The following is a 25,322-nucleotide window of genomic DNA, read 5'->3' as shown; positions in this document are numbered from 1 at the left end:
GGCGCCGCGCGGTGCCCCATGCGCCGCTGCTGCCCGGCCCTCTGCATCGCCCCCGGCACCCGCGGCCGCCGCGGCGCCGCCGTCGCCATCGCCGCCCCGCTCCCGCCCGCCGCCGTGTCCCGCCCGCCGCTGCTGGTGCTGGTGCTGCTGCAGCGCCGCCCCGCGCCGCCCGCTGCCGCGCCTCCGCCGCACAAGATGGCGGCCGGTGGGAGCGGCGGGGGCCCCGGGGGCCTCTCCTCCTCCTGCCCGCAGCCGCCGCCGCCGCCGGGCAACGGGGCGGCCGCCGCCTGCACCAACGGCGCGCCGCCGTCCCCGCCCGGCCTCACCTACAACCAGTGCGGCGCGGCCAACCCGGCGGCGAGCGGCGGCGGCAGTGGCGGCGCGGGGGGCCCGGCGGCGGCGGCGGCGGCTGCGGGGGCGGCGGGGGCCGCCGGGGGGGCGGGCAGCCCCGGCGGGGCGCTGCAGCGGGAGCCGGTCTATAACTGGCAGGCGACGAAGCCGACGGTGCAGGAGCGTTTCGCTTTCCTCTTCAACAACGAGGTGCTCAGCGACGTGCACTTCCTGGTGGGGAAGGGCCGCGGCTCGCAGCGCATCCCGGCGCACAGGTGGGAGCGGGACCCCGGGGGCACCGGCCGGCTGCCGGGGCCTCGGGGCGGCCGGGGCGGGCCGGGGGGGGTGGCCGGTGGGCCCTGCCGGCGCCGTGCGGGGTGTCGGGGGTCCCGGGCCTCGGACAGGCCGTGCGCTGGGTGCGGGGGTGTCGGGGGTCCCCGCTGTGCGAGGAGTGCGCCGGCGGAGGGGCTGCGGGGTTTGTGCTTCGTGCATCGCTCATGGAGGAGAAAGGGAGGGTCGGGAAGCTTCACCCCGCGGTTTGTCCGCCGTGGGAAGCGCGGGGGGACGCGCAGGCCCCAGCCAGGCCCAGCGCCGGGCGGCGGGACAGACCTGGGCGGGACGGACCCGGGCGGCGGGGCCGGGGGCTCCGGTGTGGAGGTGCCAGACTGTGATGCGGGGGGTGCCTGTGGTGTGGTCACTGTGGTGCGGGGGGTGCAGGGGGTGCCTGTGGTGCGGTCACTGCGGTGCAGGGGGTGCCTGTGGTGCGGGGGGTGCCTGTGGTGTGGTCACTGTGGTGCGGGGGGTGCCTGTGGTGCGGGGGGTGCCTGTGGTGTGGTCACTGCGGTGCAGGGGGTGCCTGTGGTGCGGGGGGTGCCTGTGGTGCGGTCACTGTGGTGCGGGGGGTGCCTGTGGTGCGGGGGGTGCGGGGGGTGCCTGTGGTGTGGTCACTGTGGTGCAGGGGGTGCCTGTGGTGCGGTCACTGTGGTGTGTGGGGGGTGCCTGTGGTGCGGTCACTGTGGTGTGTGGGGGGTGCCTGTGGTGCGGTCACTGTGGTGCAGGGGGTGCCTGTGGTGCGGTCACTGTGGTGTGTGGGGGGTGCCTGTGGTGCGGTCACTGTGGTGTGTGGGGGGTGCCTGTGGTGCGGTCACTGTGGTGCGGGGGGTGCCTGTGGTGTGGGGGGACTCTGCCCGCTGCGTGGCCGGTCCCTGTCACCTCACGTCTCCCCCGGCGCTCGATGGATTTCGCGTTGTTGCGGTCACCCGGTCCAGCTCTGGGCTGCGTTGTCCCCGGGGATGGGCGTGACTGGGGTAAAACACCCAAATCCCTGGGTTTTGCCCAGAAGCAATCCTTGTTTTCTGTGGGGAGTCGGGGAGGGGTAGCGCCCGCGACTCTGCGACAGATACAGGGGCCGCTAAGAGCACTGGGGATGGAAAGGAAGGAGCAATGATTTGAGAACCCAAATATCTGCCACATTTTCCTTTAAAACGCCCTTTATTGACTCTTTTCTGAAGGCCTATATTTGGGGGAGGGTCATCCACCGCTATAAAACAAACCCCCGATTCTAGAGGCGCTGCACCGAGGAGGCGCGGGGCTGGTGTTGGAGGCCGAGCTGCCATTTGAGAGCTGGCAGCTGGAGCCGCTCGCTCGCCCTCGAGCTGGGAGTCGCCTCCACCTGGATAATGGAAAACTCATGGGGCTGGTTGGCGTTCGGTGGCTTCGGTGAATCGCATGTGCCACTGGCGGCAAAGAGCCTGGGGCTCCAGGACCAGACCTGCTTCAATCTGGGGGTGGGAAGGCTGGCTGGTGCACTTAGAAATGGTGCTTGGCAAAGGGAGCCTCGCTCCATGCAGCTTGGGACGATCGCTTGTCTCACACGTGCTCGTGGTAGTTTCCCCTTCAGATTTCCCTTTTTCTCTCGCTTTCCAAATGAAACACGCTTGTTCTAGGCTGATATGAGCGTTTAGGGTGCTAGTTCTTTTATAATTTGAAGCTTAATTAGTATTTGGGTAAGCTTGCTCCTGTCCTGAGAGCCAGGCTTGCTCGGTGGGGAGGGGCAATGTTCAGCCCAGAAATAAATGGAAAATAAATGAAGCTTAAAAAAAAAAATAGCCCCAAAGTGAAATGCTACTTAATTGCTCTGAAATCCATCTGGTGCTCTGGGTGGTAAAGATAGAATAGAGCGTGTCATGCCGTGACATCCCACTTACGGATTATATAGATTTTAGTAAACTTGCCTTATGATATTACAGTTGGGATATCCTGATGATTCATGAAGCACGGTGGTTATTTCAGAAACAGCTTAAAATAAATCCACCCAGACCCCTTCTGCGCTCAGTTCTCCCACAGCAGAAGATGTTTGGCGCTGGAATTGAGTCACAAAGCAGCCATGAATCTAATTCGAGAGGCACCGTGTTGCTTCGGCAACCAAGGGCAGATGTTCGTGCTCGGGTGCTGGGGTCTGGAATAGCGCACGGTTAACAGGTATTTCCACAGCTGGTTTGATTGCGTTAATTCTCAGCCTGGGCCAGGTGTAAAGCGTGGCTGCGGTGTGAGTGTGTCCTAAACGGGGCTTTTGGCCCGTGGTGCCTCGAGGAGCGCTCTGCAGTGTCTTACTTTGGTATCCATGTGCCTACTGGTGCGTTAGAAATTGCCAACTTGGGCAGCAAACCGGTCAGCGCAAGAACCCTGAGGGTCGCAGCCCTGCTCCCCGTTGGGGCTCCGGAGCAGGGGTCGTATTATCCATAGGTTGAGGTTGATAAATGATGTGTATGCTGAACAACAGGGAGCGGAGCAGGGGTTGTGTTATCCATAGGTTCAGGTTGATAAACGACATGTATGCTGAGCGATCGCAGGTGAAGTCCCCGCGCGGTGAGGAGGATCCTGGAGTGATGTAGCTGTTGGTTCAGGTGTGTTTCTAAGAGCTTCCGCAGTTCGTATAAGGCCGTAGAAGCAGACGAGATATTTCGCATAGCAACCAAGAGCAACCGTTCATTTTGTGCGTGCAAGGTTGATTGAAGGTGTGTCTACCCAAGCGTCTGTCCTGCCAAGCACCCGCAGCCTCGAGATCAGACATTTTCCACCTTCAGGAAGCTCCAGACCCTGCAGAAGTTGCTTTTGTACCCTGGAGCAACCTCGGTCTCTGCGCTGTGAGCTCGTCCCCTCTCGCTGCCGAGCAAGCCATGAAGAAGATGGAATGGCCTGAAGTTATTTGTGTCGAGGCTGGCGAAGCGCGGGTCCGAGCGGGCTGCCTCCGGCTCCGCAGCGCTAACGCGGCCAGGGCTGAGGACTTGATTAGCCCCAGCAGCACGAGAGAAGGTCTTTTTTGTCCTGTCTTTTGCCAGACCCTCTTCATGGAGCACAACAGCAAGATTAGAAACATCTAAGCTTCCCCAGCCAGGCGCTGTGTGGGTGCGGTGATTAAACTTGTTAATTGGCCAGAAAACATGACCCAAAAGGGACCAGAACAAGCATATGGCGCTGCCCCCCGTGTACCCCAGCCTGGGGACAGTCTGGGTAGGTTTTTGGCTGCTGCTGACAGGTTTCTCCTCTGGTCTCATCCTGCCTTTCCTTGGGTGCGGATTAGCCCGTAGCACCCGCAGCATCGTGTGCCGGGTGTCCCAGCGCTCATGTTCTGGGGTTGCCACGTGAAGAGCTGCTCCTGGGGGTTCTAGAACCCACCTCCCGCTGGTTTCACCTGCTGTCTCTGCTCCTCGCGGGGGGAGGACGCGGCCAGCAAACCATCATCGTTTGGTGGCCGCTTGTCCCCTGCGGTTTCACCGAGCTCCAGACACCACGCGCTGCTCTGTGCCCGTGTCAGCTCTTCTGGAATAAGAGATATTGTAAGATTTCTACACAGCGGAGCAGCCGGAGGAGGGAGGTGGTGTGCAGCGGTGGGATAGTCGTAGTTCTTGAGTGGTTTGTCTTATTATTGGTGTAGCAGAGTGCCTAGAAAGAGAGCAGGGATGTTGGGTATCAAATGAGGTGGTGCGTAGTGACGAGTTTTCCTTAAGTTTTCAGTACATGACGGTGGGGAATTGCACCAAGACTTGGGCTCTGTTTGCTGGGAGAACTTGAATTCTTTAACTTCACTGTTTCTTGGCTTTTCAGCCTCTCAGATCGTCCACAGGCTCCCAAGAGGACTTTGTGGAGCAGCTTTGTGTGTTCTGTTCCGCAATGCACACAACCTTTGGGAAGCCATTGCTGTGTTGTGTGCTGGGACAGGGCTCACAAGAACATCGCTCGCAACTCTGCTGTTTTCGCAGTGAAGGAACAGAAAGCCTGACACTCCCTTCTGTTGCAAAACATTGTTGCTTTAACAGGGGAAGGATTTGCTGTCCCTGGGGGTGCCCTTGGGGAACAGCAACTAGCCTGGGGATTTTTTTTTTTAAGAGAATGAATATGGTTTAACGCAAGTTTTTCTTGTTGCTTGTTGTTTTGTTTAACGTTAGGTTTGTGCTGGCCGTGGGCAGCGCGGTCTTCGATGCCATGTTCAATGGTGGGATGGCCACAACTTCGACAGAGATTGAGCTGCCCGACGTGGAGCCCGCTGCCTTCCTTGCTCTGCTCAAGTAAGCGCCTTCTGACGTTCCCTGTAGCCCCAAGGAGCACATTGATTGTGGAGAAGGATATTTTAATGACAGCAGTGAGCCGTTTTGCAGAGTGGAGATTGTTGAGTTTCTAAATAAAACGCCTTTTTGTTGATCTGTTCAAGGGCGTTTAAATGCCGGTGTTAAATCACTCTGTTCCTGGGGAGGTGTCTGGTGGACAAAGATATCCGACTCCCTCCGTGTTTGCTTTAGCAATAGTGAGATGAGTGTGTCCTCCTGCTGCGGATGGGCAGTGTGGGCAAAACTGAGCTGTGTGGCTCAGAATTCTGTAAATACGTGGTTATGAGTAGTTACACCGTGTAGACGCGGCAATGGGAGGAGTTCTGGTCAGCAGGTGGAATAAGTGCACGTGCTGACTCTTGTAGTCCTGTCGATACTCACCTGTTCTCGTTCTTTGTTACTGGTGTGAAAATCTTCATCTCTCCAGTACAGGAAGCAGGGTCAGGATGATGGGCAGAAGTACAAACATGTTTTTTTATGAATTTCAAGGGTTTTTACCCCGTGATCTTATTGACTGCACCAGAGCAATGTTTTGTTTGCGTGTTTTCAGATTTCTTTATTCAGACGAAGTGCAGATTGGACCAGAGACTGTTATGACAACGCTTTACACAGCTAAAAAATATGCAGTTCCAGCCCTTGAAGCCCATTGCGTGGAGTTCCTCAAAAAAAACCTCCGGGCAGACAACGCGTTCATGCTGTTAACACAGGTGAGCCTGCAGTCATTTGTGTTGAGTCCCTTGAGCAAGGTCCATCGCAATAACAAACTGGAAGCTTTCTGAGTGTTACAGAGTTGATTGTCCAAAGTGGAGCAGGTCTGCGTCACCCTGCATTCTTATGGGGGCGCAGCGCTGACGAGTGGGGACCCAGCGCACGCGGGCGTGTGTACCCTGGGGTCCTCCTGTCCTACCCAGCAGATCTGTCTGCTGGGTTTTCTTCCTTGGCAGGATCACGAGCGTCTGTCAGGCTCTGATCGCAGTTACTGCGTCGCTGGCAGTGTCTGCAGCAGCGGCTTTTGCAGAAATTGAAGCTTACGCTCACATGTCTTCGTGGTCCGGGGGATCTGAATTGGTAGAGAAATAGTTACAGGACTGCACTTAAGCTGCACAAAGAGATTCTGAGCAGCTTCCCAAGCTGCGTGCAAGCTTTGTGTGGAATAGTAACCTCGTTTGGAGGGGATTCTTTAAGGTAACTAGATTAGAGTAGCTGTTTCTTTGCAAAACATGCAAAAGCACTAAGCAGGTCGCGTACCCTGCGGGTTGTGCGCATCTCTGGGACTCGAACTAAGGCGTTATTGCTAATACATGAGATCTGCGCGACTGTTCTTACAGAGCAGGCTGGCTCTGCGTGTTCCTAGAGTGAGCAGGCCCGGAGTCAATGGACAGAACTTTCTTCTAAATGTAGAAATTATGTAATAAAAACTACCCCTGCTCCGTGGACATAGACAATATGGTGCGAGAAAGCTCTATAACCACATTCACTGGTGTGACGGTGAAACAAAGATGTGCCTGAAGACACAGAATGAAACCAGGGCTGGTGCCCGGTGCGGATTGTTCTCGTGTTTCTTGTCCCGCTTACCGGTGTGTGAAGGCGGGTGCAGCGCAGCGGGGTCGGGGTGCGCTCGGGCACGGTGTTGCTAACGGAGATGGGCTCTGGGAAAGAAGGGGGGGGTCTTCATTTAGTGTAAACTTCGAAATACCTTTTGTATTCGTGACTGCTGCTTCATTGCTAGGCAAGGCTTTTTGACGAGCCTCAGCTGGCCAGCCTGTGCCTGGAGAACATCGACAAGAACACGTCGGACGCCATCAACGCGGAGGGGTTCACAGACATCGACCTGGGTGAGCCGCTTCTCCTCTTCTCTCTCCTGCTTTATAGCAGGGTTGTCACAGGTTAACATTTGGCTCTTCTCTCTCGTGGCTTTGCTGTTCTGGACGAGCCGTTGCACGAACAGTCTCTGGCGTGAGCAGAGAGCACGCTCGCTCGCAGAAGTGCTCTGGAATCTGCTTATTTGGTGCAACTTGATGTTTCTGGGCACGCCACAAAGCCCGTTTCCTCTGTTGCTGTTGGCAGGTTTGGGGTGGGTGTAACTTGCCTTTGTGGAGTTGGCATTATTCACCGGCCGTCAGATTTTGCAGTTAAAAAGGTGTTGCGTTTTTGGAAGCAAGAACTGGCTGTTTTAATTATCGTATGCAGTTTCCAAACTTGCTGCCTGCAGTCAATAAACATTCCCATTCAGACTTCAGCCTTCCTCTCATGGGTTGGGCCATGGAGGTAAGGCACGGGTAACCTTCTGGCTGTCACGCTGCGTGCTCCATCCAAATTTGACGTCAAGTAGGTCGCAATTCATCCTACTGCACTTCCATTAACGCGCCAATTAAATGGGCACCATTTGCTGCTCCAGTGAGTTATTTCCTTATGGAATACGCAGATTTATCTTCCTCGGCGGCTGCAGGCGGCACTTTTGGGAGATGCTGTTTTTAAAACTGCTTCTCTTTTAGTTGGCTGTACATAGGGTACTTCTGGGCAGGTAAGATGGGGTGATTTGGGGTAGCGCCTGAATGTGTCCGTGTCTGTCGTGCCTTGCAGACACCCTGGTGGCGGTGCTGGAGAGGGACACGCTGGGGATCCGGGAGGTTCGCTTGTTTAACGCGGTGGTTCGCTGGTCGGAGGCCGAGTGTCAACGGCAGCAGCTTCAGGTGATTCCAGAGAACAAGCGGAAAGTTCTGGGCAAAGCGCTTTCTCTTATCCGCTTCCCGTTGATGACTATTGAGGAGTTTGCAGCAGGTAACTGAACACGAGGCGTTTCTGCAACCCTGCTCTTTGCTTTCTCTGAACTGCAGAGAATCAAGTACATGAAAATGGATTTTCTCTGTGTATGCTATAGTAGTTGAACTTTGAGGTTATCCCCCATTCCCATTGATCTAAACATCTGCCGTATAAATGTCGTTGCCATCTCTTGCTGAGCGATGGAGACTACGGGCTGCAGCAGGCGGGAGCCGCTGGGATCGTAGCTGGTTGTTCGTACTCCGGTGTGTTTGGGTGGCGGTTTCCTCATCCAGCTCAGAGCACAGACCCAGCCCGGGGCTCACGCTTTGCGGTCTGACCGTTCCGAGCATTTAAACTGCACAGAGCTAACGGACTTGCAAAGAATCGGTGCTGGTTGCTCCCAAAGAGAACGGGGCTGGACCTCCCCATCCTCAGTGTGTGCCGCCTCTAACCCAGTGTTGGCCGTTCAGAGCACAGCCCCAAACCAGGCAATCTTCCAGAATCTTCTTTGAGCTGAAGGGTTGGTGTTTAGTCTGTGTCTCAAAGCGTTTTTCAAGTTGACGTTAAGATTTTGATGGATGACTTTGTCTAAGTCATTTATGAGCTTTGACCCAAGATTTTTTTGAGTTTTGCCATCATTGCCTGATGTCTTTGACTTCCTACGTGGTGACTCTCCAGGCATTAAAGCTGGCAATCAGCTTAAAGAGGTTTTGTGCTGGAAGACACTGTGGAGCCCTTTTCAAAACTCACCCTTGTTCTAGGCTGCAGTTTTGTGCACAAAGCAGCAAAACCAGTCACTGACACCATTTCCTTTGCAAATCGCTTCTCAAGGCGGAGATGGGGTCAGCGTATCGACAGCCAATGTTGTACGTACTTCAAGATGAAGGAGTAAATCTGTGCTTGAAATGTGGTACCTGCTTTCTGTTTCTTTCAACCCTTCCTTCAGATCTTGGGTCCCCCCATCTCACGGGGATGGACCTGTAGCCTAAAAGATGAACAGAAGCCCCGAGGCTGAGGGGCTGCACCCTCAGCTGTTCTTAAACATGGGTCTGCCTTGGCTTTGTGCTTTTCCTGAGTGACTCTGGTGCTGATTTTTGCAGTGAGTTTGTTGTATGATCGGGGATCAAACACGGAGTTTTGTGTGAAGATGTTTTAACTGGCAATCGTGTCACTCCCTCCCCTTAGAGCAAGTAATTTGAGAATCGAATTCCAGCAACTCAGGATAAGTTCAGACATGATCAATGACGACTGATTTTTGCTGAGCAAAGTATCCCTGAGCTTATTTATCTGTTAGCAGTCAGCTTCCCTAGATTCTTCCATATCTGCGTATTGCAGTCTCGGACCACCCTGTGTCTGCAGAACGTGGTGCTGAGTTTAACCAGCTACAAGTGGTTTTGGACCAACACGCAGCTCGGCGTTCTCTTCCTGCATCAAAGAGCATTAATGCCATTGTTCCTTCAGTACGAAGTGGTGTCGCTTCTGTCAGAAGCCCCTTGCGGAGGCGCAGAGCAGCGTTGGGCTCTCGTGCTAACTGGTTCTTACCCAGTTCCGCTTTTTAAAAGTATTCCAAGTAGTTTCCAGAACTTCAGTGTAGCATCACTTTGGAAAAACTATCGAGTTACTGGGGGGAAAAAAAGATGAGAATGTGTTTCAACTCTGCTGGAAGTTGCTGGTGTTTTTCCCTTGGGTCTGTAATAAAGGTAGTAAAAAAAATCAGATAAAAAGCACAAGCAAAGTAAACAAAACCCCAAAACCAAACAAACCAAAGCAGGGGTTAAATGCCCAAGAGGAGAGGGGAATCAAAGCGCCTGAACCACCTTTGTCTGGACAGAAAAACACTCCTGTATTTTCTCAGTTGACGGTAACCAGGCTCCATACAGGGCTGTGTGCCCCGTTTCCATCCGGGGTTTGACCTCCTGACCCACCAGTGAGATAACAGGACAGTTTGTGTTGAAGGACCTTCCCAGTGCCCCCCCTGCCATGACAGGGACATCGTCACCAGCTCAGGGTGCTCAGAGCCCCGTCCAGCCTGGCCTGGGATGTCTCAGGGATGGTTCATCCACCACCTCTCTGGCCAACCTGGGCCAGGCTCTCACCACCCTCAGGGCAACAATTCCTTCCCCATGTCCAGCCTGAATCTCCCTCCTTTAGTTTAAACCATCACCCCTTGTCCTGCCACAACAGGCCCTGCTCAGAGGTCCGTCCCCATCTTTCTTTACTGCCGTCACACGGGTTTGACCCACTCTTAGCTGCAAGTTTGCTTCCCACGTAACCCGAAAAGCTCCCCTCTGCTGACATTGCTGCTTTTGTCCCCGTGCGCAGGCCCCGCGCAGTCGGGCATCCTGACGGACCGCGAGGTGGTCAGCCTGTTCCTGCACTTCACCGTGAACCCGAAGCCGCGGGTGGAGTTCATCGACCGGCCGCGGTGCTGCCTGCGCGGGAAGGAGTGCAGCATCAGCCGGTTCCAGCAGGTGGAGAGCCGCTGGGGGTACAGTGGGACTAGTGACAGGATAAGGTCAGCTCCTCTGCTAATTCTGCTGCCGCTAGTTTCGTGTTTACTGAGCTTTGAGCCTCCTCTAGACCTAAACCTGCGAGCTTACGTGCCAGACCCTGATTTCCACCATAGAAACCCTCCTGTGAACTCTGTTGGGCAAAAGCATCGCCCGCTGTGCTGACCCACACGTGCAGCTGCAGGCTGCTGACTGGCTTCTGCATTGGCGAAGGTTTCCAGCAAATGGGGCCCCGCAGCACAGGCCTTTTGGAGATGATTCCCCTCTTTTCACGCGGCTTCTGCAGCCGTGCGGGCGCGGGGCGAGTGGAGCGAGTGGACCTGTGACCAAGCTCCCTGTGCTGAGCGTGAACGCGGCTCTTTGAAACCCCTTAATCTTGCCTCTTTGAGGGAGGGATTAGAACAAAACGCTGCCTGCGCCTGCTTTTCTGCTGATATCTGGTGTGTTCAGGCCTGAGCTCGCAGAGAAATAGCAAAGCCCGCTCACGGTGACAGGACAGATGGGGTGTGCAAGCTTTGGGGGGCCATGCGGTCAGAGCAGACGGGAGGTCACGGGAAAGCCCTCGGTATTTCCTGATCCCATCCGTGCCTTGGGTGGAAGCAGGACTTGCTTTTATATAGTTCTTGAAAATTCTTGAGCCTCTTCATCGGCGGGTCTCGCATATCGAGAACTATTGAGTGGCTGTGCTGGGCCATCCCTTGCAGGTCATAGTTGGAAGCAAACGCTGCTCTCGGATGTAACGCTCAGAGACAAACGCTCGTGTTTGACTCGCAACCTCGAGACGCGTTCTGAGCCCAGACCCTGCAGTTTCCGCGATGGGATCGTGCAGCTTTGTGTTTTACACGCTCAAACAAAGTTATTGCCCGTTAGGACAGTCAAAGATTTAAGCTTGCAAATAATTTCTGTAAAGCATTTCGGTTATTAGTAGGAGTCATGCTTAAAGCTGTGATATGTTGGATTAAATCGTGGGTATAAAACTGAAGTGAGTGAAGATGTTTGTGTGTCGTCCATGTACTAGACCAGCACAGGAGCGGCGAGCTGCTCTGACTTTCCTGATCTGTCCCTGCAGGTTCTCAGTAAACAAAAGGATATTTGTAGTTGGGTTTGGATTATACGGATCCATACATGGGCCAACGGATTACCAAGTAAATATACAGGTAATTCTCTCTATTATGTTAAAAATATTTGCTGCTGTAGGGACTAACTTAAACTTTTTTGGTAAATATACAACGGAATCTTGGGTGGGAAGGGACTGTGTGTGTTTGTAGACGGGGTGGTTGGCAGATGTGGCGAGGGCCAGATGGGGCACTGCGGATAAGCGGGATTATTGCTCTCGATTTCATGCGACGTCCCGCTGCCCGCGTCACCGCGGATCCCCCGGCCTCGGAAGGTCACACCGCAGCTCTGGGACGCGTGGGGCGGCCGCTCTACTGCCGTTCTCACAGCGTCCTGCGCTCCGAGCTGGACAAACGCCGCGAGCAGCCGAGATTCAGCGTGGGCAGGGAAGAAAGGGATTGCTGTGTCTGTGCTGTGTGTGGCCAGTGTCCCGTTTGACGTGACCAGAAGGCTGGTGACTGCAGACTGAGGTGCTTTATGGAAATGGTGTGTACGTGAGGCTGGTCTGGGTCACTTGGGAAGAACCATCCCCAGGAAGGTGACCCCGGCACAGCGCGGCTCGCGGGATCAGCGCGGTCTGCTGGGGCTCCCGGGGCTGTCAGGGTCCTCTGAGCTCTTGGAGGAGAAAGGCAAGTGAAGGTGTGAGCTCGGAACATCAGCCCGCAGTCCTCTGGTTTGGGCCCCTCGCGCCAAGAAAGAGCTTGAGGTGCTGAGCGAATGGAGAGAAGGGAACGGAGCTGGTGAGGGGCTGGAGCACAAGTGTGATGGAGCAACTGAGGGACCTGGGGGTTCAGCTGAGAACAGGAGCTGAGGGGAGACCTTCTGATGTCTGAGCTGCCTGAAAGGAGCTTGGAGCCAGGGGGGGTCGGGCTCTGCCCCCCAGGAACAAGCGCCAGGAGCAGAGGAAACGGCCTCAAAACGTCCTGGTCAAGCTGCCGTGTCCCCCGGTTCAGCCCGTCCCGGGGACCCTCCTGCCGCGGGGCGGCGCTCAACTCACCGCGCGTGTTCAATTCAACACGTGTCTTCCAGATCATCCACACGGACAGTAACACGGTCCTGGGGCAGAACGACACCGGCTTCAGCTGCGACGGCTCATCAAACACCTTCCGGGTCATGTTCAAGGAGCCCGTTGAGATTTTACCCAACGTCAACTACACGGCGTGCGCTACTCTGAAGGTACTGGGCTGGGCTGGGGCTGGGGCGGGATCGTACGACTGGGACGGTGGTGGTGGCCTCTGTGTGGTCCCTTTGGTGCAACGGGGGTTCCACTCTGCGTTTTCGAGGCCGGTAGCGTAATCGGGAGGGTTTGCTCTGTGGTCCTTCCCTTGCTGGTGCCCTGTGCCCGTTCACCACCAGCATTCAGGGTTGGTTTTAACTTGTCTTGCGAGCACACAGCAATTAACAGGCTGCATTAGTGATGAAGGGATGGCGTTGTTTTTTTGGTATATACAGATAAGCCGCTGGTTCCGCCGGCGCGTAGCGCAGAGCCTGCGTGCTGCTGGGATGGTTGATATTGATCTGTTGAGGTCTGGTTAAATGTGACGTGCAGTTGTGATAGAAACAAGACCTTTGCTCACAATAGCGGAGGCGCGAGGAGCCGGGAGGCGCGGGGACCCTGCACTGGGGCCGCGGTCCCGTCCTGACCCATTCTCGTCTCCTGTGGCCGCCGCAGGGTCCCGACTCGCACTACGGAACCAAAGGACTGCGCAAAGTCATCCACGAGTCGCCGACGACGGGCGCCAAAACCTGCTTCACGTTCTGTTACGCGGCCGGAAACAACAACGGCACGTCGGTGGAGGACGGACAGATCCCAGAGATCATCTTCTACACATAGTGAGCTGCGCCGGACTCTCCGTTCTCGTCCCCGTCACCTTCCCAACTAAATCTCTGGCTGAGTTGACCACACCGATGGGAGCCGCACTAGCCAAAGGTCTCAGTAAAATCATTTCAAAGCTCATGTTCTGCCTTGTGCTAGTGATTCTGCTGCTATCACGTGCCAGACTAACTGGTGTCCCAGTCCCATGTGTAGGTTGTCTGTGGCTAGTCATTTTCACTTTTACCGATTAATCCTATCTAACAACATGCAATTTTTTTTGGACTATAATGAATGTAGATGCATTTCCACCAGTCAGAAGCATGGAAACGAGTGGCTCTGGTTGTGGTTTGACTTGCTGGGAGGAGATAAACCTGCACAAAGACACAGTTGGGGCCGCGTGGCCCGTCCTGCTGCTCCAGCTCAGCAGCCGAGCTGATGTTCCACACCAGGGCTTGGCCAGCCCGGGCCCGACCCCTCACAGCGTGACTCAAAGTGGCCTTTTCCCCAGGCTGCGCTGTCCCTGCTGTTGCGGAGCTCAGAGCCGGAGCGGCTGCGGTGTTTGTGGTGTCCTCGCTGACCGGTGGCCACGGGGCCCGGCTCCTCGGGCTCCGTGGTGTGTTTTGGGGGGTCCGGGACAGCCCGTGCTCGGCAGCAGGTGCCCCGCTGGTCATTACCGCGCTGATTAGCCCTTCGCAGGTAGCGCTGGGCTTTGCCAGTAGCAGCGCTTGCCCCGTTCCTGTGCGTCGCTGCTGGTTTCACGCACGTCTCGATGCGTTTTCTCTGCATTTCCCGCATCGCGAAGCCCCATGCGAAATAGAGGTTTGAGGTGCGACCACCCATTACCCAAAGCGCAGCAGATGGACGAGGATTCATGAAGCAGTTCAAGAAAAACGTTAAAGGTTTTGTGTTTGCACGCGCCGCCTGTTGGGGCAGGCATGGAAAGACGCGGTATCCCCAGATCCCGCCTGCTCGGGGCTGTCGAGCTCCGTTATCTTGAAGACGCCTCTTTGCCCCCGTTCGGGGCCGGTTCCTGTTCCCGCAGCGGCTGCGACTCGAGGGGACGGGGCGGCTTGTGCCCCTGGCTGCCCCCCCAGCCTCCCGCTGGTGCCCCCGGGATTCCTCCTCCTCCTCCTCCTCCTCTGCAGAAGCAGCTGCGATTAAAACACCGGAGCCTTCCACGTCCGCGTTGGGACTCGCTGGCCGGGAGGTGCCGATGTTCCCTCCCCGAGCGGAGCCGCCGTGACTCGCCGCGCAGTTGTCACCGTGCTGGGCCGCTGGACGTCGGCGCCTGGTGGTCCCTCACTGGCTGGGGACACGACCCGTCTGTGCAGGTGCCTCCTCACCAACGCCGCCAGAACACCCTGCGCCCCCAACCAGGAGCTACTCCCCATATCCATAGTGTGTCGCGTTCTCTAGGAAGACGTTGTAAGATGTGTATATTGTAAACCTGCTTCAAGGTAGGATGTTTTTAATATGGCCAGTACTAAAGGAAAACAATAGATAAAAACAAAACGATGGGTCCACGATGTAGTTACGGAAGCCACCTGTGCCACGCGAAGTGCTGTGAGCGGGTTGGCAGCCGGGGCGGGTGGCGCTCGGGGTTGATGCGGCTGCGCCGCTGCCCCTTCCCGGGGGCGGTGGGAGCCTCACTGCGCCCGTCCCGAGGTGTCTGCGCCGGGTCCGGCGCCTGGGGCTGCAGCACTGGCAGCCGTGGAGATGATGGGAGTGCAGCAGAGGCACAGTCTTGCGCTTGGCTGGAAGGAGCCGGGCTGGGGCAGCCCCGGCTCAGGCGGCTCCTCGGGCTCTTCCCTGGAAACGTCTGGGTTTCTGTGGTTCCATTAACGTGGTTACAGCCCCTCCTGCCCTTCCCGCAGTCCGGGAGGGCACAGAGACAACCCCTGAGCTACACCGGAGCAACTTCTGTTCTTACGGCTTTGATGCAGTTGGATGCGATTCTGGCTTTGTAGATAGATGAATGTAATTCATTGTTGGACATGCCTGTTCCCAAGAGTCTGAGACGTTCTGTTGTACCGCGTCACCTCCCGAGCAGAGCTGGCCCGGCGACCCCAGCGCTATACGATGAATGTATCCGACGCTCTCGTTCGTGTTCACACTCTGCTTTTGGCCAGCTTTGTGATCTGTAAATAGGATCAATAAAGACGTTCGGGTTGTACAGAAGTTGCCTCGTGATTTGGAGCGAGCCCTGGGGGCCTCGGCTTCTCCCTCCGTGTGCGTGGGGTGAGTGGAGTCGGGAGAAGGAGATCCCGGCTGGGGAGCCCCGAGTGTCTGGGGAACCCCAGGTGGCAGGGGAACAGTCAGGAGGAGCCTGTGCTCCTCTGGGGAACAGGAGGGGGTGGAATGGGTGTTCCCTTGTGTGTGGTGGATTTAACCCTTCATTTTGTGACTGAATTTAACCATGACTGGCGGTTTCTGATCCTCAGCCTTGTCCCTCTGCTCTTGCCCCTCGTACCCGTCAGCGCTGCCCTCGTGGGAGCACAAGGATGCGAGGGGGCTCGATCGTGGAATCGTTTTGGTTGGAAAAGACCCTCGAGCTCATCGAGCCCAACAGTTCCACAGCCCCGGCCCTGCCCCGTGTCACCCAGCACCCTGAGTCCCGCTCAGCGGCTTCTTACAGGACACTCCACGATCCCCAGCAGTCGGGCTGGAGACGGAGCCGCTGGAGCTACCGACCTCGCTGCTCCGCAGCCGCTCCTGCGCCACGAGGAAGAAATGAGGGACCCTATTTTTAACTCCAAGCAGTTTGCAGCAGGAAAGGCCGTGGAGCTGAGTCTCTGGAAGGGTGAGAACAGCGGAGGCGTTGCCCCCACCCGCGAGCAGGCGCTTGAGCCGCGGGGACGCCTTCCAACATTTGATGGGTTTTTTTAAATTTTATTTTTTTAAATTGTTTTTTATTAAAAAAAAAGAGCCCCTAAATTCTATGGCTTCCAGGAAGCATCAGAGAAATTTAAATGCCATTTCTGTACACTTTGTTTTGAAAGCGGTAACTAAACTCGCAATGGAACAAACACCCTGGTGTACAATCGCAGTGTTTGGACTCCTCGCTGGAAGGATGGTCAGTGGGACAGACAGACACGGGGCCGATGTGCCGGTGCCGAGTCCGGGACACGTTTAAGGCGATTTAAAAAGGAACCGGTTTGTCTCGTTGGGGAAACGGGGGCAGATGTTCCACTTCAGCCCCACAGCGGCTGCGCCAGCCAGAGCGGGGGGTGATCCCGCGTTCAGGATGCGGCGCCGTGGACACCCCTGGACTCCCCCCTCCCGTGATCCGGGGCCGCCCCCCGAGACGGTCACTTTGGACAAATGGTTCAAAGCAGCCACAGATGGTCCCATTTTTCCCCTCCCCACCCGCCCCCCCACCCTGAGCCTCAGCCCCTCTCTTGGGGCAGAACAACATGGTTTTGGTAAAGATAAGTGTGCACCCTCCCCTCCCCAAATGTGTCGTGATCAATACACACCCCAGCGCAGGGTTCAGTGGGGGGAAAGCTGCAGTGCCCGGGGGGTGAGGAATGGGGCGGGGGGGGGTGTCTGTGAGTCTGTATCTGTGTGTCCGTGTGTTTGTGTGTAAATCACAAAAGATCCAGTTCCCAGCGGTGCCGGACGGTGCCACCGTGGCCGCTCCTGTCCCGATGCCCTTCGCCATGTCCCCTCACCTGCCCCCCCAAGCCCCGTCCCCCCAGCAGCCAACGGTCTGTAAAACCAGAGTGGCCAAACTCCGCTGCCCTGCGGCCGCAGGGACTGAAACGCGCTGCCCCACAACACCCCAGCAGGTGAGGCGGCTTTGCCCCCACTCAGCGTGTCCCCGCGTCCCCCAGTGTCACCCACCTGTTCCTGGCCAGACCCAACATCACCATATTGCAAAAGTGCATCATCAAATGACTGTAAATATGGGTGGGGTTGCTGCTGTTTCCTCCCAAGCCCCCCAGCACTTCTCACCAGAGACCGAAGGTGTTAATGGGGGGGGAGGGAAACACCCAATGGGGCAGCCAAAGGTGTTAACGAAGTGGGGGACACACCCAATGGGGCAGCCAAAGGTGTTAACGAAGGGGACACACCCCGTGGGGCAGCCAAAGGTGTTAACGAAGGGGACACACCCCGTGGGGCAGCCAAAGGTGTTAACAGGTGGGGGACACACCCCGTGGGGCAGCAGGTGTGGGGCCCACAGAAGAGCAGACTCGGTGACAGAGGATGGCGGTCAAGGACGGAGGACTCGGCTCGCTGCACCCAGACTCACTTTAAATTAACTTAGAGACAAAGAAGCAACAGAAAAATAAATTCCTCCTCAGCCCACTGCTCTTTGTGAATCTGTTTCCGCTCCTTCGGCAGCGGCGGCGCCGAGGCTGTGGAGCTGATCCCCGTGTGCAGCCGTCGGACCCGGAGCCGAGTGACGCTGGGGACTTGGTTCGGGGTCTTTTTTCTGTTCTTTTTGACGGACGCAGGACTTGTGAAGTCGGGCTCGGTTCGTGTGAACGGCCCCGCCGGGGGGGCGGCGGAGGGAAGGACAAGCAGTGTGGGGAGGCCCCGCTCCCCGCCTGCGCCTGGGGCGCTGGGGGCGGCCGTCCAGCTCGGCCCCCCCGGCCCCGGCCAAACCGAGGGGCCGGCGGCTCCGCGGGCACGGTCCAGCCCGGCCGGAGGGAGAGGAGCCATGGCACGCCGCTCCACCCGGCCCGCGGCTCACTTGCGACGCTTGGTGGTTTTCCTCTTCCTTCTCTTGAAGAAACAGCAGCACCTGGGGACAGAGGGGACAGTGTCAGTGCCCAGGATGGGCTCAGCCACCCCACGGTCAGGGTAGAGCCGGTGAGGGGGTCACAAACCCCTTGGGGAGCCCCAGGACAGAGCTGCTGCGGGAGGTGCCCCCAGGGGCTGGACTGGGAGCAATGCGGTGGCCACGGCAAGTGGCACTGAGCAGGGTGACACCGGGCACAGCCAGGGCTCCAGAGCAGAAACAGCCCCGGATCCGTGCACGTCCCTCTGTGCTGGATTTGGGGGGACGTGTGAGCCCCAGGGCTGGGCAGAGCAAGGGGGAAGGGGCTGGGGTGGTGGTGGCCCTGCAGGGACAGCCCGTGGGGTCCCGGGAAGGGGCTGGGGTGGTGGTTGCCCCGCCAGAGCAGAACAGCAGCTGCTCACTCTGGGCTGTTCCCGGCCAAGGTGTCACCCAAACCCGTGTCCACCCCGGCCCTGGCGAGAGGGGGACGGTGGGGCTGTGTCCTTACTTTGTATCGTCTGTCACCTCCACCTCGGTGGGGGCTGTGATGGGGGCGTTCGAATGTCCTGCCGTTGGGTCGTCCGTGTTCAGCTCGCCATTGGTGGAGCTCATCACCTGCGGAAGGACAAGCGTCAGTGTGGGGCAGCCCAGGGGGCACAGGCCGGACCTCGTCCTTGTTCCCCACCCCACTGCATCCCGGAGGTGCAGCCCCAGGAGGGGCACGGACCCCTGGCCCTGTACGAGGTCTCCACACAGGGCAGCAGGATGGTGCCCTTGGGCTCGGCGCTGAGCGCTCCCAAGCAGCCCCGTCACACGGAGGTTGGATCCCCTGGGTGTCTTGGGGGGATCTTGGCCCGGGGACCCCGGCACACCCACTGGGGACAGGCTGGGGGGAGCCAGCTCCAGTGCTCCTGGAGACACGGCCCCACGAGCCGTTGGCTCCATGGAGATGGTGCCGCGGCCGAGCGATGGACACAGCTCTGGGTCCCCAACACCATCGGCCCTGCGGGGCTCAGCCCCCGCCCCCCTGGGGTGCCCCGAGGTGCCCCCGGGTCCTGCCCGCTGGCCGGGGCAGCAAGGCACGTGCAGCGCCAGGAGCGAATCCAAGTCACCAAACCAAGGACGGGGCTGGCACCGGCAACTGGGACTTGCCTGAAACCTCCGTCCTGCACCCACTGCCCCCCGGCCAACACAGGAGCTCCTGGGGTAGCGCGGCCACAGGGTCACCAAGCTGCTGGGCCCCGGCGAGGAGGCTCAGCCCGACCAGGACGCGCGGAGGAGCCGCCAACAGCCACAGAGCCTGTCCGGGCTACATTAAGCTACAGCCCCCCCAAAACAAGCCCGAGACCCCTGTGCGTCACCAGCACCCCCGCAGTGCCGGGACAGGCGAAGGACGGGGTCGGTTTGCAGAGCGAGCGGGAGCAGCCACCAGGACACAGAGGGGACGGGATGGGGGAGCGGAGCAGAGCAGAGCACGAGCTGGGCCCTCGCTCTGCCCTAGCCGGGCCCATGCCAGGGACTGAGCGCCAGCCGAGGTTCACCACGGAGCAGCGGGAGCGAGCAGCAGCGGCGGGGACGGGAGCAGGGACAGGGAGCAGGGACAGGGAGCAGCATGGGCCAGCCGGGGGACCCCACGGCTGCTCCGGCATCCCCGCAGCGCAGGGCACAGGCTGCGAGCGCACGGCCGACAGCGCGGGCGCGGGACCGGGGCGGGGAGACGAGGCCCAGGGCTGCCCGGGACAGGGAGGAGAAGCAGGGCTCGAAGCCGTCACTCTGGTCAAGGAGGCACGGGGACGTCCCCACGTGGGACAAGGCCACATTGTCCAGCATTGCTGGGACAAGCAGAGCCTGGTTTCCCAGAGCCGGCACTTCGTCCGTCTCTAACCGCCCTCTGAGCGCGGAGGAGCCCGGCAGCCCCCGGGAAGCAGCGCCAGCCGAGTCTGCAAACCGTGTCACCCGCGCCGCGGGGACAGGGCAGCGCAGCCCTGGGGCCACGTGCCGCGGCCCAGGCGTGAGCAGGGCAGGGCAGCGGGGCTGGACCCGGCACACGCGTCAGCCTGCGCCGCGGTGCTGGCTCTGCTCCCCCCCGGCCCCCCGCCCTCGGCGCATGGTTGCGTGTACCTGCACGGACCCCCCGAGCCGGCCGGCCGCCAGGTGAGCTCCCACGGGCTCCTCGGCGGGCTGCCCGCCGGCCTGAGGATCCCACACCTCCGTCCCCTCGGGCGGCTGCTCGCGACAGGCAGGAGGAACAGAACGAAAAGAAACAAAAGAGGAAGAATGGGGAGGAGAAGGGAGAGGTGGAGGGAAGGGGCAGGGAGAAGAGTGGCAAAGGGAGTCGAGAAAATAAGACATGCAAAAGCAAAAAACATGACCGGAGCAGCTCGAGTCTGTGATTGCGGAGGGCACTCGCGCGGCACCGTCCTGACGGCTCCCGGTGCAGCCCCCGCGGTGACGCTGCGGGTCTGATCCTCCCTGCACGTCCACGCACGCCCCCCACACCCGGCACAGCAGCCGCGGGAGCTGCGTTTCACAGCGGGGGTGGCAGGGCGCTTGCTGCACTGGGAGATGCAGCCAGGCCGAGGTGACACCACCGGCCGCTCTCCTGCGAGCGCAACGTTCCGAGGCCAACGCGGATCTCTGGGGTGATGGCGAGGACGTCGAGGGCGCCGGGCTGCCAGCTGTCCCGCGGCAGAGAGCACCGCGCTGCCAAACTCTCGCCGCGGTGAGCACGGCACAGCCCCAACGGCTGCGGGGTCATCCCTGCGCCCCCGGCTGGAACCTGCTCCAGTGCTGTGGAGTTTGTACTTTGCTTTTCCTGCTCAGACACTGAGTGCGAACGTCCACGTGTATCCTGCACTGAGGACCCCGAGCTGCACCAGCACTGCAGGGGTCTCAGAGCGGAGTCTGTGGGCTCTGTGCAGAAGCCGCGTCCCCGCTGAGCAAGGCCAGGTTTGCTCTCCACAGCAGCAGTCCCAGAACCACATTTTCTGCACCAGGGCAGCACAGGCCACGGCGGCGGAGAAGGGGCAGCCTGGCCCCTTTCCCACGGTGACGCAGGCGGGAGCTGCCTGCCCAGCTCTGCCCGGGTCCCTGCCCCGGCTGCTCCCAGCTCAGGCCCAGGTGCCCCAACAGCTCCCATGGCAAAGCCAGCCCCACCAGCACGGGGCCACGCGCTGCCAAAGCGGCCCCACGCGTCCCCCCGAGGCCCAGGCAGCCCCTCCCTTGTCCTATGTCCCCGTCTCACTGATGGAAATGGCACCACGAACAGAGCAGCAAGTTACCCCTGTGGGGACATTGTCCCCGGCACAAAGCGGCTCAGCCTGTGCTGTGCCCACACCCACCAGCAGTTTGCCTGGCGCTTCCCCGTGGTGACGCAGCCTCCCACGCCACTTCCCCCGCTGCTGCCAGGCCAGCTGGCCCTGGGGACACTGCCCGGGTCCCCCCACCAGCCATAGCCACAGCCCCTCCCACAGACAGCGCCGGGGTCAGAAGGGACACCCTAGGCCCTGTCCCCACGCAGAGGCCCCGCTGGGCTCGGTGAGTCTGCGGAGCAGGAGCCCCATGCCCTGGCATTGCTGCTCACCTGGTGTTTGGTGTGTGGCTGTGCTTTGTCTCTGTTCGGGGGCTGCACCTGCACCTCGCTGTGCATCGTGCCGATGGGGGTGGGCTGCGGACACGACAAGGACAAGGTCAGCCACGGCACAGCAGCCCTCCCGCCACCCCGCGCCTCCCCATCCAACCTCTGGCCAAACATGCGAAACACCCTGGAACTGGGGCCCCTGCCCGCACCCCAGCAGCCCCAGGCTGGGTGTGTGAGCCCCATGGCAGAAAGTGGGGTGACAACTGGGCTGGGCTCCCCTCAGCTCCAGGAGCCTCAAATCCCTGCAACAGCCTCAACGCAGAGCGGGCTGCTGGGTCCGCTGAGGACTGGTGGAACTGGTCTCTGGGGCAGGGACAACTGGCGACCCGCACCCTCCTGCACGCTGCCCACCGCCCCCGGGGCCCAGCACCCCCCGCCGGTCCCCTTGTCACTCACCAGTGGTTTTCCTGCCCAGTCGTATTCGTAGTCGAACACGTAACCGTTTCTCTCGAACAAGTCTGTGAAGAGCTTCCGCAGGTAATCATAGTCCGGCTTCTCGAAGAAATCCAGCCGCCGCACGTAGCGCAGGTAGGTGGCCATCTCCTCTGCGGGGACAGAGTGGGCTCCGTTGGGGCAAGGGGACAAGGTGCCAGGCCAGCGGGCTCTGGGGACAAGCTTGGGACAGGGACGAGCCACGCAGAGTGTCCTCACCTGGGAAGTTCTCACAGAGCACCTCAACCGGAGTGGCTCTTTTGGTGTCACCGATCTTCTGGTACCTCTCCTTTAGTGTGTCAGCCTGGCAGAGACAAGGAGCAGGTCAGCACTGGGGACAGGCATGTCCCTGGGGAGCGGGGGCACTGGGGGCCCAGTAGACCACAAAAGATTTCTTGGTCCCCCTTTCCCAGGTGACAGTGAGAGCTCATTCCCAGGGAACCCCCTCACCCAGGGCAGGTCTGGAGGACAAACGCCAGGGACAGGCACCGCGAGAGCAGCTGGGTCACCCGCAAAGTGGGGGGACACAGCGAGACGGACACCAACAGGCCCCTCAGCACAGCAAGGACCCGGCACGGAGCTCAGAGCAACAGCCCCTGCATCTGGTAGGTGCCAACACCCCGGGAGCAAAGCTTCCCCCTCCCAAACCCCCTGATGCTGCCCACGGCGGAGCAGAGCCAGCCCACGGCGCAGCCGAGCCCACAGACAGTGGGTGCTGGCACTTACCTTGAGGCCTTGCCAAGGCAAGCTCCCACGGAGGAAATACATAAACATGTGCCCTAACGCTTCCAGGTCGTCCCTGCGGCTTTGTTCTGCGCCGAGAAAAAGAAGAGACCGGTTATGTTTCCACTAGAGCCACCTTCCCTGTCCCCGCCAGACCCAATTTTCCTGCCAGCATCCCAGGGTGAGGAGCAGAGGGCAGTTTGTCCCCAGTTGCACCCTTGGCGGGGGGGACTCGCACCCCACAGTCCCCCTCCTGGTCCCTTTCGGCTGAGGCAGGGCCGGCCGCACACACCTTTTCCGAGGTGGGTGTTGATGCTCATGTAGCGTGCTGTCCCTGTCAGGCTCTTGTGCTCTCGGTAGGGGATGTGTTTTTTGGTCTCGGGGTCAATATACTCTTTGGCCAGGCCAAAATCGATGATGTGGATGGTGTGCTGCCGCTTGCTGCCTGGCCGCCCCACCAGAAAGTTCTCTGGCTTGACATCTCTGTAGATCAGGCTTTTGGTGTGGACATACTCCATCCGTGTGATCTGGGGGCAGAAGGAGATGTCAGCACCATAGCGGATGCACCGGACTGCTGCCTCCCCACACCCTCCTTCCCTGGGCCCAGCTGCCTTGTCCCCAGGCAGCAAACCCGCTCCCTTCAGCCCAATGTCACCCTGGGTTGAAAGGGCAGGCGTGACAGGTCCTCCCTCCCTGGGGACAGCCTCAGCCTGGACCCATTTTGGTTGGAAAAGACCCTCAAGATCATGAAGCCCAACCATAACCCACCCTGTCCCTGCCCCATGTCCTGAGAACCTCATGTCCGTCTGTCCAGCCCTCCAGGGATGGTGACTCCAGCACTGCCCTGGGCAGCCTGTTCCAATGCCCCACAGCCCTCTGGGGAAGAAATTGTTCCCACATCCAACCTCAACCTCCCCTGGCGCAACTTGAGGCCGTTTCCTCTGCTCCTGGTGCTTGTTCCTGGGGAGCAGAGCCCGATCCCCCTGGCTCCAAGCTCCTTTCAGGCAGTTCAGAGATCAGAAGGTCTCCCCTCAGCTCCTGTTCTCCAGCTGAACCCCCAGGTCCCTCAGCCGCTCCCATTACGCTTGTGCTCCAGCCCCTCACCAGCTTCTTCGCCCTCCTCTGAACTTTCTCTAGTACCTCAATGTACTCAAGATGCTCAGCTGTGCTTGGGGAGCGGCTGCGTGCGGGTGAGGGAGAGCTCTCCTCCATCAGGAGATGGTGAGGGATGCAGGGGATGATCTGGGATGTGCTGGGCGCTGGCTCACCCCTCCTTCTCCTTCCCTTCCCTGTGGGGTCCCCAGGCACCCCCTGCTCCCCAGGGGTCTGTGACCGGGGGAGCTGGAGCTGCTGTGCTCACCAGCTGGATCGCGATCATCAGGACGGTCTTGAGCGTGAAGGTCCGATCACACAGGTCAAAGAGATCTTCTAGGCTGGGTCCCAGCAGCTCCAACACCATGGCGTTGTACTTCCCACAGGGGCCAAAGTAGTAAACCTGAGGAATTCCTTCTGCAAGAGACGGAGCAGCGGCTGTCAGGGGCTGCGGCGGCACCGAGCAGCACGTGGCTGTGCTGTCATGGCCGTGCCATCACCGGAGCCAGGACGGGGGCTGCAGGTTTGGGGATGTCTCTGCAGTGCCCTCTGCGCCGCAGTCAGCCCAGCTCTGCTCTCGCAGGAGAGTGAAGGAGGCAGCTCCATCTGCATCCCTGACTCTGCTGCGGGGGAGCTGGGCGGGAAAGAACTAAATCAAAAGGGATCAAAGATTAGACGTGGCTCTGTGTAAAATGGCCTCTCCCAGCCGAGCAGATGGGCAGGAGTCGCTCAGGCCGGGAGGGAAGCAGCAATCACATTTATGGGAAGCCTCCCTCTCCCAGCCACGCTGCCCGGGTCCCCACGGCAGCTCAGCCCGTACCTGCATTGCCGAGCTGTTTGTAGAACCGATACTCCAGGTGCAGCTGGGGGGCCCGGGATTTTATGGGTTCCTGAAGGAGAGAAGGAGAACGGTCAGGGGAGCGGGACGCTAGTGCCAGACGCCTTTGTCGCATGCTGGCAGCAGCTGGACTGAGAGCATTTGGGGCTGAGAAAAAAATGGCATAAAATCGAGATGAAGCCCCAGGGGATGATGAGAGAAAATCAGCCCATATGGGAGCCAGATCCACCCCCTCCAGAGAGCACCGGGTGCAGGGGCAGGGACATCAATGGGAGCAGGTACCAGTGGGGACCACCCTCGCCCCGAGGTTCCTCTGCCCCAGCAAGGTCCTGGAGAAGTGGAGACCCGGCTCTTCTTTCCCTGGGCGCAGATCACCCACTTTCAAGGACGCATGTTGCTCTGCCTGCCCTCAGCTCCCAACAGCGAGTGCAGCCCCTGCGCACCCCCATCCACCGCCCATCGTCACCCGCTCCAACAGCCCGGGGGTGAACAACCTCCTTCCAGCGGCCTGAACATCACCCCGCCCCCAGTCCCGAGGGACTCACCAATTTGATAGCTACGTATTCATTCGTGTAGAGGTTCTTTCCTGCAAGGAGGCAACAAAAAGCAAGTGAGTCTTTGCATTAACCCCACATCACTGCCCCCCACAGTCCCCTGAGGGCTCCTGGGCTGCAGAACGTTCCGGAACAGGTTTGGCAGCTCCCACAGCACATAAACAGACCTCGAGGCTGA

The 25,322-nt window shown here is 59.2% G+C and overlaps 2 protein-coding genes across 9 annotated transcripts in view; one reads left to right on the top strand and one right to left on the bottom strand.

Annotated features, from left to right (window-relative positions):
- On the top strand, positions 1-15,295 carry BTBD2 (BTB domain containing 2). The gene is made up of 9 exons (XM_080359211.1): positions 1-605; positions 4,779-4,898; positions 5,488-5,644; positions 6,667-6,772; positions 7,521-7,718; positions 10,023-10,215; positions 11,280-11,367; positions 12,356-12,502; positions 12,999-15,295. Exons 1-9 carry the CDS (start codon positions 19-21, stop codon positions 13,158-13,160), a joined length of 1,758 nt encoding a protein of 585 aa, XP_080215337.1. The 5' UTR covers positions 1-18; the 3' UTR covers positions 13,161-15,295.
- A 1,418-nt stretch (positions 15,296-16,713) lies between these two features.
- CSNK1G2 (casein kinase 1 gamma 2) overlaps positions 16,714-25,322 on the bottom strand; it is a 31,103-nt gene continuing 22,494 nt past the window's right edge. For all 8 annotated transcript variants that reach the window (XM_080359370.1, XM_080359367.1, XM_080359368.1 and 5 more), the window contains 10 exons: positions 25,136-25,176; positions 24,573-24,642; positions 24,021-24,169; positions 22,953-23,187; positions 22,664-22,749; positions 22,157-22,241; positions 21,902-22,050; positions 21,449-21,532; positions 18,374-18,480; positions 16,714-17,889 (listed from right to left, as the gene is read on the bottom strand). In XM_080359370.1, the coding sequence (XP_080215496.1) occupies positions 17,835-17,889; positions 18,374-18,480; positions 21,449-21,532; positions 21,902-22,050; positions 22,157-22,241; positions 22,664-22,749; positions 22,953-23,187; positions 24,021-24,169; positions 24,573-24,642; positions 25,136-25,176 (1,061 nt within the window). In that variant the 3' untranslated portion in view covers positions 16,714-17,834. The remainder of the gene's footprint in view (positions 17,890-18,373; positions 18,481-21,448; positions 21,533-21,901; positions 22,051-22,156; positions 22,242-22,663; positions 22,750-22,952; positions 23,188-24,020; positions 24,170-24,572; positions 24,643-25,135; positions 25,177-25,322) is intronic.

The sequence above is a fragment of the Nesoenas mayeri genome (assembly GCF_963082525.1).
Source record: "Nesoenas mayeri genome assembly, chromosome: 25".
Classification (NCBI taxonomy): Eukaryota; Metazoa; Chordata; class Aves; order Columbiformes; family Columbidae; genus Nesoenas; species Nesoenas mayeri.
This window is presented reverse-complemented; position numbering and strand designations above follow the sequence as displayed.